Below are 18,369 nucleotides of genomic sequence, written 5' to 3' on the forward strand. Positions count from 1 at the left end.
TGTGTCCCCTGCATCGGCAGGCGGACTCTCAACCACTGCGCCACCAGGGAAGCCCTGCCTAACTTTTAAATAATGTTTTCCTTATTTTCATATCTAATTAATCATTACTTTATGGTCTTTCAGATTATTCTATTTGCAGTTTTTATTCTATTTTTTAAAATAACTTTATTAAAGATTATTTAATTTTTGTCTGCACTGGGTCTTAGCTGCAGCACACAGGATCTTCGCTGAGGCATGCGGGATCTCTCGTTGTGGCACATGGGCTTTTTTTTGTGGCACGTGGGCTTCTCTCTAGTTGTGGTGTGCAGGCTCCAGGCATGTGGGCTCTGTAGTTGTGGCTCGTGGGTTCCAGAGCACGTGGGCTCTGTAGTTTGTGGCACGCAGGCTCTCTAGTTGTGGCGCGTGAGCTCAGTAGCTGTGGCGCGGGCCTAGTTGCCCCATGGCATGTAGGATCTTAGTTCCCTGACCAGGGATCAAACCCTCGTCCCCTGCATTGTAAGGTGGTTTCTTTACCATTGGACCACCAGGGAAGTCCCTATTTGCAGTTTTGAAATAACGAATTTTCCTATTTGCATCTGCTGACTCTTCCTCCTGGTAGTTCATTGCCTCCTGTAGATTGTGTGTGTGTGAGTTTAATCTTAGAAGCTTTTCCCTGTGGCAATCCTAAGGGACCCTATCTGAAACTGTTCCTATAGGGCAGTTTTGTTTGCTTCTGCTAGGGTCCCAGAGTTGATATGTTATTTTCTTAATTTGTAGTTCTTATAGCTATACATTTAAAATAACCCAACCTTACTTACCTTTGGTACAGGTATTCTGGGATTCTGATTTCTCATAGATGACTTTGTGATTCTGGGCTCTTGGACAGTTCTACTAGTCCTGTTTCAATACGTGAACTCTTTGTGGCTTTATGGAGAGGATTAAGTTATAGCTCCACTTTCTCCTGTGAGCCTGAAACCATGGCTGTTGTCCCTACACAGGTAGTAGGATATTAGCCCCTATATTCTTCAACAGAACTTCACTGGTTTAAGGGAATTTACTAGAGACTGGTGGGAACCCTTTCTTTAAGCAGGAGGCAGTTTTTGATGTCTGAGACTGATTTGTGTGACTAGCAAATATTTTGTTTATTGACACAACTCAAGTTTTTGCTTCGTAGGTTCACACTGAGTACCCTGGCACTTGAAAACAGATGTTCCTGCAATCAGTTTCACTTAGATTCCACTGATGCCAGCATGTATTCTGGGAAAGTGGGAGGTCTATCTTTAATCGGGAGGTATACAATTGTACTGGGATTAAATATTTGGAACAGATATGTGATGCAACACTGTTACTTTTCTGTCATTTCTATTATGCTCTTATAGTCCCCCCACTTTTGCCTCTGAGTGGTCACATTCCCAAACAGCTTCTCTGTGCTATGTACAGTGGATATTCTGTATAAAGTCAAGAATTTCCTTTTTGTCTTCCACCAAATTTGACTGTAAATCCTAAATAATGAAAAAATAACCATTTAATTAGTAAGAAAAAAGATCTTGAGCATTTTTTGACCATATCTAAACTAATAATCTTTTGCTTTTTCTAGTGATCATTTCCTACAAATAATACACAGTTGCACATATTTTTACAGTTAAATCTTTTTTTTATTCTCTTGTGGAATGCTATGTTTAATGTTACAGTATGGTTGTCAAAGCTACTGAAATGTGACACATATCCATGTCTAAATGCTGCAGAACAATATAACTTTATTTTAACAAAAAGTTATTTTACAGCTGAGGTCTGATGGTTTTGAAACCAATGCCTATGTGTATGGCCAGCCACAAACCTGGGGGATGTTTATTTCCTGTACATGTATATACAAATATATCCCATACATATATATGCACACAGGCATGTATTAATTTATGTGTGAAATATATAAAATTATATACATACACATACATGCATATCTATATACATATACCCACCCTCACTATTGAGCTCACTTTTCTAACACTAATCAGCTTCATGCCCACTTATTGCTGCCCGGTATAACTACACGATTTTAGTGCCAATACCAAGCACCCTTTCGGATGCAGGATAGGTACATCTGTGCATATAGATATGTGTATTTATGTATGTTTGTGTGTATAAAGGAATCATTTCTCCCTTTTATGCTACAGTCATGCATTACTACGATAAACAGTCTTTTCACCATAGGTTTTGAAATTCTAAACAGTGTAAAATCTACTTCTGGAAAACTGTATAGGTTCATAGTTACAAAAAATATATATTTTATATATATATATATATATATATGTGTGTGTATATATATATATATATATATATATATATATATATATATATATATACGATTGAAACCTATTGAGTAGATATGTCCTCAGAATCTGGCTATATCCTAGCCCTTAGATAAATTAAAAGAACACCCTCTTAATAGGATGTTATGATAGCCTTAAATAGAACATTACCTGTATTTAGAATAGTTGATGTTTTAAAAGTTAACAAAATGATGTTAAAGATTTGAACAACACTATGCCATTGCATTAAATATATAAACGTTTCCACCAAAGGTTTGGTTCAATTACTTGTCTAAGATTTTCATGTTCCAAGAGTGACCAGTATTGTGGTCATTATTCTTAAAATTATGGCTCATTAAAGGCTTTTATACAAAAAAAAAAAGCCCTAGTTTTAATCATTTATAAAAACAAGTTCTCTTTAAAAGGAAAAATGTACATGAACACTAACGTACTCATGGATACTATCCTGTACAAAGTGACTGCTATGTAAAGGTAGGAACACCTCATGGTAGCACATGTAAACTGGTTTGGTTCCTCGGCTCTGCAGCGATTCAGCATGTGTAAAATTTAAACCACTCACATCAACATTTAAATTTAATACAGTGCAAATGTTTGAGAATAACCTGTTCCCCCCAGTGAAACAAGAACCAGCGTTATGCTGAATATTCTTCAGATCTATTTACACATTGAGCTAAAAAGTTCACCATAAACTTTGAAATTTGCTGAATATCAGCAGAAATGTTACTGAACTAGCAGCAATTGCATTTACAATATCTGATAGTTATTTGAGAGAATGCATGAAATTTTCCAGGCTGTACTCTGAATCGTATTGCTCTTGATCCCACAGATCGCTCAGGTTTTCAAGAACTGATTTCATACTTGCTTTTCCAGAAGTAGAGGTGTCAGCTTTTTCTGCTTTGCCGTCCTTAAGAAAAATTGGCAGAAAGATAAAATAAAAGATTAATTTCAGAAATTTTATTTTCCTTTAAAATATCATAGTTGTTTCTAACATTGCACTTTTTCAAGAGTTAAACAAACACTTCAAAATATGGGGAAGTTCGTGAACTCATAAAATAGCCTATTTTCCCACAGCCCTAATAATTTATCATTTTACGCTTTGTATTTGAGAAGAATTTTAAGAACATTGCAAAGAATTCACTGTTAACTGTGTCACTTGGCTTTGTCATTCTTCTCCCCTGTGTGTGTGTGTATATATATACACACACCTGTGTATATGTTAGATATATAGTTAAATTATCAGCCTTTCCCAAAACCATCTGAGAGTAGGTTGTAGATATTATGCCCCTTTATCCCAAGAACAAGGACATTCTCTTACATAACCAAAGTACAAAGATCAAATTAAGGAAATTCAATATTGGTATATTAACGTGATCTCATATGTAGTCCATATTCAAATTTTGCCAATAAGATCCTTTACGGCAGTAGTTCTTGCTTCCTTGGAACACCCCTTGAGCCCAGTTTCTGCTCACTGAAAGTCACCCATAAGAATGTTCTTTCAAATGGAATAAAATACATTTGAAGCAATCCATGTTTCTTTGAGCCTTTTTTTCTGGGTTACACAGATCCTGTTCTTTCAATCTCCCTTATGTGACATGATTGAAGAACTCTTCTCCATTCTGGCCATCTTTTGGGGATTCACTGATTTGTTACTGTTTAAAATGCAGCACCCAGAACCAGACAGTATTCTAAATGTGGCTTAACACACACAGAGTAGAGTGGAACTACTTTCTCTCACATTTGGACACTATAATTCTGTTACTACAGCTGGTTTAATTGCATTATATAAGGCCATTTCTCACCCTAATTTATACAGAGTGTACAGTTGATTTTCTGAACCTACACAGGACTTTAAATCCAACCCTATTAGTTTTACATTATTAGACCAACCAATATTTCCAGCTGGTGCATCCTTTGATAATGGATTGTTATCTGATATATATTAGTTCCATCATCCACATTAACAACAATAGCTACTATTTATTATTTTCATAACTCTAGTAACATAGGCATTGTTATTCTGCCAAGGCTGAAGATGGTCAGAGAAGTTAATTTGCCTAAGGTCGCCAGTTAATAGGAGGCAGGTCAAGAAACACGGACCCAGGTCTAGCTGACTCCAGAAACAGCTGTCCTTTAGCAGGTAGGGACTAAGAAAGAAAACCTGGGGAAGACACTGGAGACATCAATCAGAATGTCAGACCTTCAAACATGCCCTAGTATCCTGGAGAGTTTTAGCTGGACATCAAAAATTCCCTCAAAGGGTTGTCTAGGTGATACTAAAGTGAATGGCTTTTGCTGCTCCTTTTAATACTTTTACCAAGCAGTCCCAGGAAGTCTGTGAATACATTAAAGATACAACAAATTGTATAAGAAGTTCTTTACCTTATCAAGAGTAAACAGATCAAGGAGCTGATCTGTCCCCATAGTCTGCAAACTGGAATTCTCTTGGCTAATAACAGTATTTGCTATGTTCATCTTGAACTTCTGCAGACCCATTATTTTCTCTTCCAACGTTCCTCTGGTTATCAATCGGTACACGTTAACCACACGTTTCTGAATGAGAAAAAGAAGTTAAGCAACTGTAGCATGAATAAATGGGTAAGTAAGTTTTGAGATTTACCAAGTCAGAGGGCTTGCATACTTGTACTAAGTGCTTAACTACCATTGAATTAGGATTGTGTTTTCTTTATCTGTGCCCATGACCTTAAAATGTTTGTAGACGATCACAGAATATTAGGAACGGACAGTTTCCCAGGTTTTCTTAGCCCAGGCACCTCATTTAGCACGTGAGGAAATGGTGCCACAAAATTAAGTGACTTGCCTAACGTCACAACCCTTACTAACGTAAGAGCAGGAACTTAAACCAAGGCTTCCTGTCTTTTGGGGGGAGTTATTTTTCCCAGTGCACAAGTTAACACTTGTGAGTGCTGACTTTTTACCTGCCCAATGCGATGGGCCCGGTCCATGGCTTGTAGATCACGCATGGGATTCCAGTCATGCTCCACAAATACCACTGTGTCAGCGCCTGTTAAGTTAAGCCCCAGGCCACCAACGTGAGTTGTAAGTAAGAGAACATCTATGGATGGATCGTTGTTAAACCTAAAAACATAGATATTAAAAAATAAAATTAGTACATTTCTTCCTAAAGTTCAAGTAACAGAAACTGAACTGTTTAATAAAAATTAAAGAGCACAAATGAGAACACTGCTTTATAATCCACGACATAGACATTTCTGTGACCACCTGAGTTCAGACTATCTTCTTTTAATATACATAACATCTTTAGTAGTAGAAAGAAGGTATTCTAGAACATGTCAGAAATTTCATACCTAGCAATTAAGTCCAATTGCAAAATGGATGCAAAAATGGAACACTAATTATAATTAAGACAAAACCCAACTATGAACCTTTAACATATGGAGACAGAAGAGTGTAGAGAAAGGTTAGATCAGTCAGGGAAGGTAGAAGATTAGCGTGCTGAGGGTTGCTAAAATTGTACTAGTCCTAGAAGATATTGACAAAGGACATCTGGTGGCTTCTAGGAAAAAGAAAAACTAACATTACTAAGCTACCATTTATTACTCACTCTGAGTCAGGCAATGGGCTTTGTACTTTATATGCTTTATGTTATTTCTTACAATAGCTCTATAAGATATTGTTATTGTTATTTGAGAGACTCTCAGGCTGTGTGGATAATAAACAGGCCCAAGAGAACACTGCCTCAATGGTAGAGTCAGAGTCAAACCTGGGTTCAAAGTCCCTTCGTGGGTCTCTGTTTTGTGCCTAAAAATCTCTTAGGGATGCTTGTTAAAAATGCCCACTCTTGAAGTCAGCAGGCCTGGGACAGAACCTAGGAATATGCATTTTTAAAAATGAACCCCTGCGATTTCCAGTGCAGAGGGAGCAGACCACACGTAAGAACACTGTACTCAGTGATTCTGCTTCCAAGCTAGGCCAGCTTCCAACTTGTTTTCAGCAGAGACAGAGGGATCAGGATAAAGAGCTAGTTAAGCCACTTGTTTGCTTCCTCTTGCCCCAACTCCCATAAACAGATGAGGGGAAAGTAGTTACCTCTGTTTTTTGTTGATGCCTTAAATTTCTTTCATGCCCTTAGGAGTGCTTTCCTAATACAGTCACACTTTTTTCCCCCTAACTAAACAAACTATTCAATTATATTTCTGCAGTTCTGTATTTTAAAAAGGTAAAGGTTTAGTTGGGTTGAATTATACAAAAAAAAACACATTTGCAAATATCTAGCCAAAGAAGATATTTCATGAGGCAAACTTCTATGTAAGTAATAATAATAAATTGACTATAACTTGATTTGTAAGATTTTAGAAGCCACTCACCGTGAAACAATGGAATGCCTCTGACCAGGAGGTATGCTACCATCTAATCTCAAGTAAGTGACAGAGGGTAAGTGAGGCTTGAGAAGATCGTGCTCTACTATATCAAGCATGCTTTTAAGCTGACAGAAGATCAGTATCCTGTGCTGGGCTACAACAGACTCTGTGCCACTCTCGGAAGTGCTGCCATTTCCCAAACCACAGTCCAACAGCAACTTGAAAAAAGAATCAATTGTTACACAGATGTCCAATAAAAGTAGGCAGTCAATCTCACCAAAATAAATATTTCTCTTTGTGGTGAGAAAAGGTTAACTTACCTGTGACCTGAAAAGCAGATTAGCATTTGGGGCTCTCATTTATAACATTTTCTACACTAGCCCGTGTGAAATCTAAAATCTTCATCCGTTATTTATTCTCAATAAAATTTAAGCCAGAATAACTACAAAAAGCTAAAACAATAAAGTCCAGGTTTTACAATAAGATCTTAATTTTTAAGGCTAGAAAAACTAAATGGTATTAACATTTACATTAACTTGAAATTGGTTCCTTTAATTTAAGCTTTCCAAATTCCAGAATTTTTTAAAACTCCATTTTTAACAGTTATGCCAAGAGTGACATGAGCAAATGGCAGAGCAAGCAGTTCCTAGAAAAATTAATTCCAGTGATCCACACTGACACATATAATCAAGCTGTTGAAAGACAAAGACAAAAAGCGAAATCTTGACGACACCAAGAGAAAAGTGACCACCCCACCACCACCACACGACCTGTGGGATCTTTGTCTCCCAACCAGGGATCAAACCCGGGCCCCGGCAGTGAAAGCGCCAAGTCCTAACCACTGGACTGCCAGGGAATTCCCAAAAGTGACTTCATGTAAAAGGGATTCTCAATGAGATGAACACCCCTTTTCTCATCAGATACCATGGAGGACATGACCAAGAAAGTTAAAAGACCATCTACAGAATGGGAGAAAGTATTTGCAAATCACGTATCTGATAAAGGCTTAATATCTAGAATATAAACTCCTAAAACTCAACCAAAAGACAAACAACCCAATGAAAAAACAGTCAAAGGACTTAAACGGGCATTTCTCCAAAGAAGATATACAAATGTCCCAATAAGCACATGAAAACATCATTAGTCAATAGGAATAGCAAATCAAATCAACAATGCGATACCACTTCATACCTATTGTGACGGCTATACTAAAAAAAAAAGGAAAATAAGTGTTGGTGAGGGTGTAGGGAAATCAGAACCCTGGCACATAGCTTGGGAATGTAAATGTTGCAGCCACTGTGGAAAGCAGTTTGGCAGTTCCTGAAAAAGTTAAACATAGAATTGCTATATAATCCAGCAATTCCACTCTTAGGTCTAATATCTAAAAGAACTAAAAAGAGGGACTCAAACAAGCTAATGTTCATTGCAGCAGCATTCACAATAGCCAGAAGGTGGAAACAACCCAAGTGTCATCAACACATGACTGGATAAACAAAATGTACTGGTGGTGGTAATAACAACAACAACAAAGGACTATTATCCAGCCATAAAAATGAATGAAGTGCTGATATGTGCTCTAACATGAATGAACCTTGAAAATAAGTGAAATAAGCCGGCCACAAAAGAACAACAATATGGTTCCACGTACATGAAATATTTAGAACAGGCAAATTCATACCGACAGAAAGTAGATTCGAGGTTCCCTGGGGTTACAGAAAGGGGAGTGGGAAGTTATTGCTTAACAGGTACAGAGTTTCTATTTGGTTGATGGAAAAATTTTGGAAATAAATAGTGGTAATGGTTACATAACACTGTGAATGTTGTTAATGCCATAGAATTCTAGTTAAAAATGGTTAAAACGGCATATACTATGTTATATATTTCACCACAATTTTTTAAAAAGCTGTATCAAAAATTTAACAAGCCAAATTTTAAAATAAAAGAAATAGTAAACACCTCAGTAATCTTTTGGAAAAGCAAATTTACCTACTGTTACAGACCAAGAATGTACAACACACATCTAAGCACTTAGAAGACCTACTTACTTGTTTCAAAGCCGAGAGTTTAGGGGCATGTTGAATATCATGGAGAGAAGAATTCTGAACCGTGAGTTTCTCAGTAGTATTCTTGAACTCTGGGTGTTGAGGTGTTAAGACTAATGCTGGATGGTTGCACAGTTTACGCAGGTACTGTAATGCCTTTAAGAAAGGGGAAGAAAGTATATACAAGTCTCCTTCACGTGCCACAAATGTTCATGTCAGTATCTTTCCTATGCTAGTCCATCTATCTAAAATGCCTTTCTTCTCCTTCTCACTACTCCTCTGCTCATTCTTCAAGAAACAGTTCAAGTACCTCATCTGTGATGTCTTCATCTTACACAACTTGTATTTATTTTTGTGACAGCATTTATAACTTGTATAAATTGTACTGTTTATGTCTGTCACCCCCACTAGACAATGAGCTTTTCGTGAAAGAATGTCTTATTTATTAGCTCCTAGCTAACTCTTTCCCACTCAAAGTGCCTGATAATGCTGATAGATGATTCTAGAACTAGACATCATTTTCTAAAGAAAGGTTTCTCAAACTTCAGTGGGTATAAAAACTTCTTGAGGACCTTATAAATCTGTAAATCTCTCCCCTCTACACAGTATTTTGATTCAACAGGTCTGGTGGTGGGAAAGGTAAGGTGGAACTAGGTGGTTGTGTTTCAAGTGGTTGTGTTTGAGAATCAGAACCCCCTCAGGTCTTTTTTTTTCTTTCTCTGATTCAGCCATACCCTTTGTCTTTTGTCATTTACTTGGCTTATAGTTTGGGTCTCAACTGTATCCGTAAGCACTATGACAGAAACTGTGGGAGAGGTATAAGCCTTCAAAATCACCTTTTCCCATTTCTATCCTTAAAACTGCTACAAGTATTTAATTTATTGGTGACAAGGGGGTTTGGAAGGTATTCTACAGTGGAATATTTCAAAAGGGAAAGAAAAAAAGTGAGTTGATACTCTTTTTTCTCAAGCACATTCATCATGTGTCTCAGGACTTCTGTGCTCTATGTATCCTCTGCCTGGAATCACTCCCCGCCACCACATATCTGCATGCCTCAATCTCCCTTCAGATCTTCCCTCAAATGTCACCTTCTCAGTGACATCCCTGATCACTCTATTGAAAACCACAACCTACTGTGACTCCTATACTGTATAACCCCATACTTGCCTTTATTTTCTTTTACATGATATATATATTTTACTTACTTAATCAATTTTCACCTCTACAAGGGAAGGGGTCTGTTTTGTCCACTGCTTTAATTAACCCCTGAGGTTATAGAAAAATTACTGCCTTGTGGTAGATGTTCAAATATTTTTTGAATAGAAAATAAGTTTCTCTATTTTAAAACCCTTCTTTTAATGTAATATACAAACATATATTGTGGTTTTTACTTTAATTTTAATATTAAATTACTTATTAATTACTAATTATGAATATGAAAATAAATTGGTACTTTTACCTATTTTCAAGAATGTATACACAATACTGAAAAAAACTAAATAAATCCGTATTTCAGTGTCCCATGTAAAAACTGCTGCACTGAAGAACATTGTTCAACAACATTTAAAAAGTGGACTGTAATATATACCTGGAATACATGGCCTGTAGCTTTAAGCTTTGGTTTTTCAGTTTCTTCAGAAAGTGCAGCTGAAGAAACTGTTTCATCAACATCACACTTGGCACGAGACTTAGCAAAATCCTCATAGAGCTGAACCTGTAAAATTCCCCCCATGAAAGCAATAAGTATAATTATTTTCAATTGTTCAAAACATAACTAGCGGGCTTCCCTGGTGGCGCAGTGGTTGACGGTCCGCCTGCCGATGCAGGGGGCACGGGTTCGTGCCCCGGTCCAGGAGGATCCCACATGCCGCGGAGCGGCTGGGCCCGTGAGCCATGGCCGCTGAGCCTGCGCATCCAGAGCCTGTGCTCCGCAGCGGGAGAGGCCACAACGGTGAGGCCCGCGTACCGCAAAAAAAAAAAACCCCAAAAAACCCCACATAACTAGCAAAGGCCAATAAAAGCAGTAATTTAAATCAGCCCTCATCAAAGAAAATAAATTATGATACCTATATTTCACTACTTGATTACAGATGATCCACTGCATCTTGGTAAATTCCTTTTAAATTACATTTAGAAAACAAGTTTAACACATTGTTTGGCTGCTAAAATATTTTTTAAAATAGTCAAATAGGGGCTTCCCTGGTGGCGCAGTGGTTGAGAGTCCGCCTGCCGATGCAGGGGACACGGGTTCGTGCCCCGGTCTGGGAAGATCCCACATGCCGCGGAGCGGCTGGGCCCGTGAGCCATGGCCGCTGAGCCTGCGCGTCCGGAGCCTGTCCTCCGCGACGGGAGAGGCCACAACAGTGAGAGGCCCGCGTAACGCATAAAAAAAAAAAAAAAAATAGTCAAATAGTCCTAGACCCAATTTTTCCACTCTGTTCAAGAAGAGAAATACATTACCAATAAAAGAGAACTTTAACCCTTACAAGTAAATGAGGAAATCTTCCTTAAGTGAAGTTATGTGGTCAAGACCCTAATAGGTATATTTCAAAAGACCAAGTTTAAAAAAGGATACTAACTGCAGAACCCATACCAAGTTCAAAGTATTATCTTGGAGTCTGGGTTCCTGCCTTGTATATGCTAAAACAATGTGAAAGGGAAGAGAATCTAGAGTGCTAGAGAACAGAAGTCAGAGAATAAAAACCTGCAGGTGCAAAGCGAACCCAAATGTCACTTCCCTCCCCAGCCCCCTTCCTCCAGACTACTTAAATGTGTTTTATGAGGATGTTATAATACCACCACCAGGATATCATCTCAGGTTTTTTCATACGGCACCTTCTCTTTATTATACTTAACTTTAAAAAGTCTTGATTTCATTACCTCTAAAAATTTTTCCTTCAAGAAATATTAATCCAATTTTTACAAATGAGGGATGGAGGCTCAGAGAGATGAGGTAGATAATATAAATGATCACAGAGCTCTTAGCATCTAAATTAGTGTCCTGTCCACTAAACTCAGGTTGTACAGATAAATACTAAAAGGTTAAATGTCTATACACTGGAGGGAAAGCAGCAGTTTTCCAGGTATGTCTGTATATCTTTTTTTCATTTGACCATACTAAATCAACTCTAATACTGAAACAGACTGATGCTCACTAACCTAGAACACAAAGTAAACGTTCAAACAGAAAATTCTGCTTATAGGCCATATCTTACTAAGACAAGAGACAGTTTCCCCTTACAAAATTACTGCACAAGGAAAGGCATACAATAAATTCCTTTGATAATAGTCTCTATGTACAAAATCAGAACTGTGCAGAAGCCAATACTTATTTTGAAAATTTACTGGCAATACTTTAAAAGGGACAAGGTCCCACTTCCCAACTCAGCCCTGATGTATACACCTATAATGCTGCTGCAAGGATATGACATTATAGGCAGACTTCTGGCCCTTATAAAACATTGGCTTACTTCTATATCATTTTAACCTTTCAACTTTTTCAATTAACTAGACATATATAACAAAGCAATTATGATACTGGATTTTGTTTTAATGCTATATTCAAAATGCACATACCCAAATGTGTACTTACATATCCAAACAGGTTCATTTAGGTTTTATCTACACCTGTTTGAAACTGAGTATTCCTGAAGTCTAAGGAAGTAGAAGCTAGATCAGAGTGATAAACCAAAGGCTAAATCCCCTTTATTCAATACTTTTGTGGCTTGTTCAAAACATTCCCCTAATAAACATACCACCAAGAACCACAATTGCGATCACCAGATTCCTAACCTGGAGAGTACTAAGAGTACAGTAATAGTCTTGAATAATTTTGGGCGGTAGATCCTGCAAAACATCTTCTTTCATTCTTCTCAAAAGAAATGGCAGGACTTGGCGGTGCAGTGCATCCATCGCGAGAACACCTATTAATAATAAGAGAGTTAACTTAATTCTATTTATTATTATTATTAATTTCTCTTATAATAAGATTAAATGGCTTCCCAAAAGTTGATATAAATTATATTCACTTGCACAGAGCATATAACTGTATCTCTTTTTCATACCTGCTTCTTGTTCACGACTGGAGCTTCGAGCATCCCTACTTGCTAATATAGGTTTACCATATCGTGCAGCAAACTGGCGTTCAGTCCCCAAAAATCCGGGCATGAGGAAATCAAATAATGACCACAGCTCCAAAACGTTGTTCTGAATATAAGAAAGGAACACCAGTTATCTTGTGTACTAGGATTATTTCCTTACACTTAAAAATGGAACATTAATGAAAGCCCACTGTGATGACATAGATTATCACCACATTTTTGGGTATAAGTCTATATATACATATATTTTAAAGATTTTTTTGATGTGGACCACTTTTAAAGTCTTTATTGAATTTGTTACAATATTGCTTCTGTTTTCTGTTTTGGTTTTTTGGCCGTGAGGCATGTGGGATCTTAGCTCCCCGACCAGGGATCAAACTCGCACCCCCTGCAAAGGCAAAGTCTTAACCACTGGACAGCCAGGGAAGTCTCTATAAGTCTATATTTTAACGTGTAAAATTTGGAGAAAACACTCTATCCTATTTGGAGGAAACTTTCAAGTCTCTTCCACCAGAATAAGCCTTGGTCCGTGGTATTTAAATCCTACTGGTAGGTTCCATCAAGTAGTAAATAGAAGAGAAAGATGAATACATGTCTGATTCTTTTAACTTTGAGACTCAGATTAGCAGCAAGATTTAAGAAATTTGGCCAATTACCACCATTTCTTCAACACAGGAAAACCTAGAAGAGTTTGGTTATAGGTCAAGTCTACCCAGTATTTATGGGTCATGAGGAACAGGCACAGGTTCTTTCCAATTCTGTTGGAGTTTCATGAAAAAAGAAAAAAAGAAATCAACACCTTTTCATTTTAGATGCTTTCCCAGTATGTGTGGATCCTAAGGTACCATCCCATCTGTTTACCCCTTCCAGAAGCCCTCCTCACCAGGCTCAAGCAGTGGCTCACCATGCTGGGCTGCCATTCTATACTGAAACCCTTCTAATCCCACCTAGGCTCTGCCCCATGACTCATGGGCTACCATGGCTGTTTGGTGCAGAAACCCACCCACCTTACAGCTTCAGAGCTAAACTGTTGAGGTGTGGAAGGGGAAAAGAGAGCCTTTAAGCAAACAAATACTTCTTTTGTTGTGAAAGCTATAATCAATTTTAAAATACTGTGAAGTTTCCATATAAGCAAAACAAATCTTGATATATCAAACCTAAAGAGTATGCTGCGGAGCAGCTGGGCCCGTGAGCCATGGCTGCTGGGCCTGCGCGTCTGGAGCCTGCGCTCTGCAATGGGAGAGGCTGCAGCAGTGAGAGGCCCGTGTACCACACACACACACAAAAAAACAAACCTAAAGAGTGATTTTTTTCCTCTTATTTATTTATCTATCTATCTATTTATCTATCTATTTATTTAGGCTGTGCCATGTGGCATGCAGGATCCTAGTTCCCAACCAGGGATCAAACCCATGCCCCCTGCACTGGGAGGGCAGAGTCTTAACCACTGGACAACCAGGAAAGTCCCTTTTTCCCTTTTAAATGTACTTTTTCTTACTTCCATTAAATTTTCATATGTTTGTAATTACGTTCTCTCTTGTGGTTATTAAAATCTGAAGTGTTTACTTAATAGACAAAACCATAATACTTTAGTAGTCAGTCTATCACCAAAAATAAATTTAAAAGAAAAGTAACAAATACATAAAGAACCATCATTTTTTTAAGAGTCAGAAGCAATCTTAGAGGTCACTTGGTGTCTACCCTCCTGCCAACTGGAGAATGATGGAGGGTATCTTCCCATCAGACTTGGCTATCCAAGCTAGATGTGAACATTTGCAACCAATTCCTCTGGAAGATAAGAGAATCTTTCAAAAATATCTAAAGGCATCTACATACTCAGCCATCTCCTTCCTTTTCTAAGATAAACTGTTACAATCTCTTTCCTTCAACTGCTTCCTAATCTCAGGTATTCATACCTCTCCTATATGATGAGTCACCTCTGAATCATCTCTAGCTTCTCAATGTTAAATCAGATTGTATTATACTGCAGAAGGAAGATGGCCAATGTGGAAGACTTATGTCTTATAAGACTTATATTTACATAGCCTAAAATTACATTTTAAATATGAGATTTAAAACCTAGTTTGCTCACATACTGCTACATACCAAATGAACCATTATAAAAGCAAGATAATTATTGGAAATTATCATTCCTATAAACTAAAAAAACCTCTTTAATTCACTGTCAAATGCCAAGCCTTCTCTCCACATGGCAAATATTAAAAAAAAAAAAGGTAAATAATTACCTGGATTGGTGTTCCAGAAAGAATAATCCTATAATTAGCAGTCAGTTGTTTTACTGCTTTTGACAATTTTGTTTTTCCATTTTTGATGACATGGCCTTCATCAAGAATACAGTAGTTAAATTTAATATTTCTGAAGAAAAACAAAAATGTTAGCATCTTTTACTATATGTCAGGAACAATATGAAGTCTTTGAGGCAGGAAAATACTAAGTCTCTCTGAATTTGATACTAAGTCTTTCTTTAAAAAAGTTTAATTCTTACCTAAAGAAATCTATGTCGTTTCTCACAACATCATATGAAGCCACTATCAGATTGTGCCTTTTCACCTGATGCTGTAACCTGTATTTAAAAATACATAAGATTACAAAATGGGGAATCTGCAAAGTTTATAATATGCTTTCAAAGGGAAAACCACAGATGCCATTGTATAAAGTGCTTTCAATCTACCTACTAAGCCCAATATTCCCTTCTGCTTACTCTACATCCATGACCCTGACACCTGAAGGCCATTCTTCTTATGACTTGGCCTTGTTGCCCTAACTCAGTCTGATTAGAAAAGAGACAGGTACCTGACTCAAAATGTGGAGGTCATTTTAACTTTATTTGCCAACACCTCTTCCTTGGAGGCACTCACTATTCCTTCACCATTCCATGTTGTGCTCGGGGGTAGAGGGGGAGCTATCAATCACACGTCCTCATAGTCACCAAAGAGATGAAGCATTTTAATCAGGTCAAGCCATTCACAATATTTTATCCCCTGACCACAAAGACTGGTTTGGGGGCATGACCCAGTCAAGGCCAGTCAGTCATCTCAGGTACTGATATATTCATGATGGGAGAGAGAAGATTTCTGTTTATTATAGTTGCCAAGCTAGGAGAATGCCCATGGTCATCTTACCTACCAACAGTAGACTGAAGTCCAGTAGAGATCGACAGAACAAGTTATACGTGGGGAAGAATAGTAAATTAGATGTACCTGAAGCAAGAATTCACCCCCTGAGATTCTCAATTTAATTAATGAATTTGCCATTTGCTTAAGCTAGTCTGAGCTGAGCTTCTACCACTTGTAAATGGATGAATTCTTTTACAATAAATTCTTTAAGAGTACAAGCTGTTGAGCTGCCTGTGTTCCAATCTTCATTTAATTAGCTGAGTGACCTTCTTCCCAGACCCCATGTCTTGGACTCCTCATCTGCAAACTGGGAATAATAGTACCCATACCTCAATAAGGTAATTATGAGAATACACAATTTTACCTAAATGTAAATAAAACTGCTTAGAATAATGCCTAGCCAGTAAGTGCTCAATATATGTTAGCTATTATTAACAGAAGGGCAACAAATCTATGGACTAATCAGCAATCTACGACCATCCAAGCTTTAAAAGATTAACTGAAATCAGGGCTTTCCTCATGGCACGGTGGTTAAGAATCCGCTTGCCAATTCAGGAGACACGGGTTTGAGCCCTGGTCCGGGAAGATCCCACATGCCACAGAGCAACTAAGCCCATGCGCCACAACTACTGAGCCTGCGCTGTAAAACCCGCGAGCCACAACTACTGAAGCCTGTGCACCTACAGCCCATGCTCTGCAACAAGAGAAGCCACAGCAATGAGAAGCCCACGCACCACACCGAAGAGTAGCCCCTGCTCGCCGCACCTAGAGAAAAGCCCGTGTGCAGCAACGAAGACTCAGTGTAGCCAAAAATAAATAAATAAATTTATTTTAAAAAAAGATGAACTGAAATCAATGATATACCACCCTTCAACATTTGTATTTAGGAACAGAGATGTACTAGTTGATAGAAAGACGGTAAAACTAATAGAACTCTAGCGTTTCTGTGGTATCAGGGCAACTAGAGCAAGCCACTGTGGACCAAAAAGCATTTTTGAGGAGAGAGAAGAAAGAGGGAGCACTTCGGGAAAGTGAGTAGAAAATGACGATACAACAGAAGCACCTAGAAGATACTATGATCAGAAGACTTCCAAGAAAGGCATAGAGAATGGTTTTGGTTCCTGACAGTTTCCTGGCTCCAAAACTTAGAAAGCCCAACTGATTTTTAACAATGGCTAAAGTCCTTGAATTTTGATGAGTCTCACTGATTATATCTTTATTATTCACTCACCTTTCTTAAATAAGTAAGTTCCTATGTCTGACAACCAAAAAAGCTAACTAGAATTCATTTTTAATCGATTTTATTCTTCCAAACTACTTAAAGCAAAAGATAAAACATTTTTTTGTTGGATAGTTCTTACCTTATTCTTTCAGTGGGAGGTCCAGTATAATGCAATGGATTGAGATATTCTCTGGAGCAAAATTTACCTACTTCATCCACCCAATGACCTGTTAATGTTGGCGGACAAACCACCAAGGAAGGAAGTGGCATACATTCTGCCAATTTTGATCTTGCATATTCCTGGGCCCTTTAGACAGCAAAACACAAGGAATTAACCAGTTCGTTTAAACTGCTCAGCACCTGAAAGCCTTCTTTTAAAATAACATTTAAAATTACCTGTGACAATGATCTCCTGCTAGAATGCAGATGGACTGTAAAGTTTTTCCTAAACCCATGTCATCACACAGAATTCCATGAAGCTTATACTTATTAAGAAATGCTAACCAGTTCACACCATCCTGAAAGGTTGGGAGAAAAAGAAAAATGATAAATGTGAACAGATCATAACAAATTTTTTCTTGTAAAGAACATGTTTACACAGACCAAAAAATCTGTATTTTTACAGGCAATGAGAAATAAATGGGTATAAGACACTAGACAGAAGAACTGAATTAATAAATCAATTTTTAAACTCTTTAAGGCACATTTACAAGGAACAGTCACTATTTATAAGTATAAAACTTTACCTGCTGATATTTTCTGAGTTCAGCATTGATTGGTACTGGAATCTTGTAATTTTCTAATTTTTTCCCATCTAACAATTGCTCCAAAAAGTGTCGTTCCTTGGCTTTCAACTGGATTAATTCTTCTGACATATTTGGAGGGTCTGGAATGCCTGCCTAAAATTGTTTTTTAAAGTGTATTAAAACTATTTGCTACTATTTATTAATTTTTCCATCCTCAGATTATGAAATCATTTCACATCTTGTCAAAATACAAATGCAGAGATAACACAATATTGTAAACCAACTATACTTCAATTATAAAGAATACCAAAAATAAAACATATATATGTATATATATATAAATGCAGAGAAAAAAGCAATTCAAAAATAGTATGATTTTAAAGACTGGAAGACAAATATTTAAGAATTTGACAGGTATTAAAAGTGCTATAATGAGACTACTAAATAAACACATTTGAGATATTTTAAAGAAC

At 37.4% G+C, this 18,369-nt stretch overlaps 1 protein-coding gene across 1 annotated transcript in view; it reads right to left on the bottom strand.

Moving 5' to 3' along the window:
* Positions 1 to 3,069: 3,069 nt before the first annotated feature.
* Positions 3,070 to 18,369, bottom strand: part of BTAF1 (B-TFIID TATA-box binding protein associated factor 1) — an 80,950-nt gene continuing 65,650 nt past the window's right edge. The window contains exons 25-37 of the mRNA XM_065894472.1: positions 17,897 to 18,049; positions 17,547 to 17,668; positions 17,290 to 17,457; positions 15,298 to 15,375; positions 15,038 to 15,167; positions 12,756 to 12,897; positions 12,484 to 12,614; positions 10,280 to 10,405; positions 8,695 to 8,847; positions 6,656 to 6,867; positions 5,246 to 5,405; positions 4,689 to 4,859; positions 3,070 to 3,213 (exon numbers count right to left, since the gene is read on the bottom strand). Of these exons, the coding sequence (XP_065750544.1) occupies positions 3,070 to 3,213; positions 4,689 to 4,859; positions 5,246 to 5,405; positions 6,656 to 6,867; positions 8,695 to 8,847; positions 10,280 to 10,405; positions 12,484 to 12,614; positions 12,756 to 12,897; positions 15,038 to 15,167; positions 15,298 to 15,375; positions 17,290 to 17,457; positions 17,547 to 17,668; positions 17,897 to 18,049 (1,890 nt within the window). The remainder of the gene's footprint in view (positions 3,214 to 4,688; positions 4,860 to 5,245; positions 5,406 to 6,655; positions 6,868 to 8,694; positions 8,848 to 10,279; positions 10,406 to 12,483; positions 12,615 to 12,755; positions 12,898 to 15,037; positions 15,168 to 15,297; positions 15,376 to 17,289; positions 17,458 to 17,546; positions 17,669 to 17,896; positions 18,050 to 18,369) is intronic.

Source organism: Phocoena phocoena, chromosome 16 (genome assembly GCF_963924675.1).
Source record: "Phocoena phocoena chromosome 16, mPhoPho1.1, whole genome shotgun sequence".
Taxonomy (NCBI): Eukaryota; Metazoa; Chordata; class Mammalia; order Artiodactyla; family Phocoenidae; genus Phocoena; species Phocoena phocoena.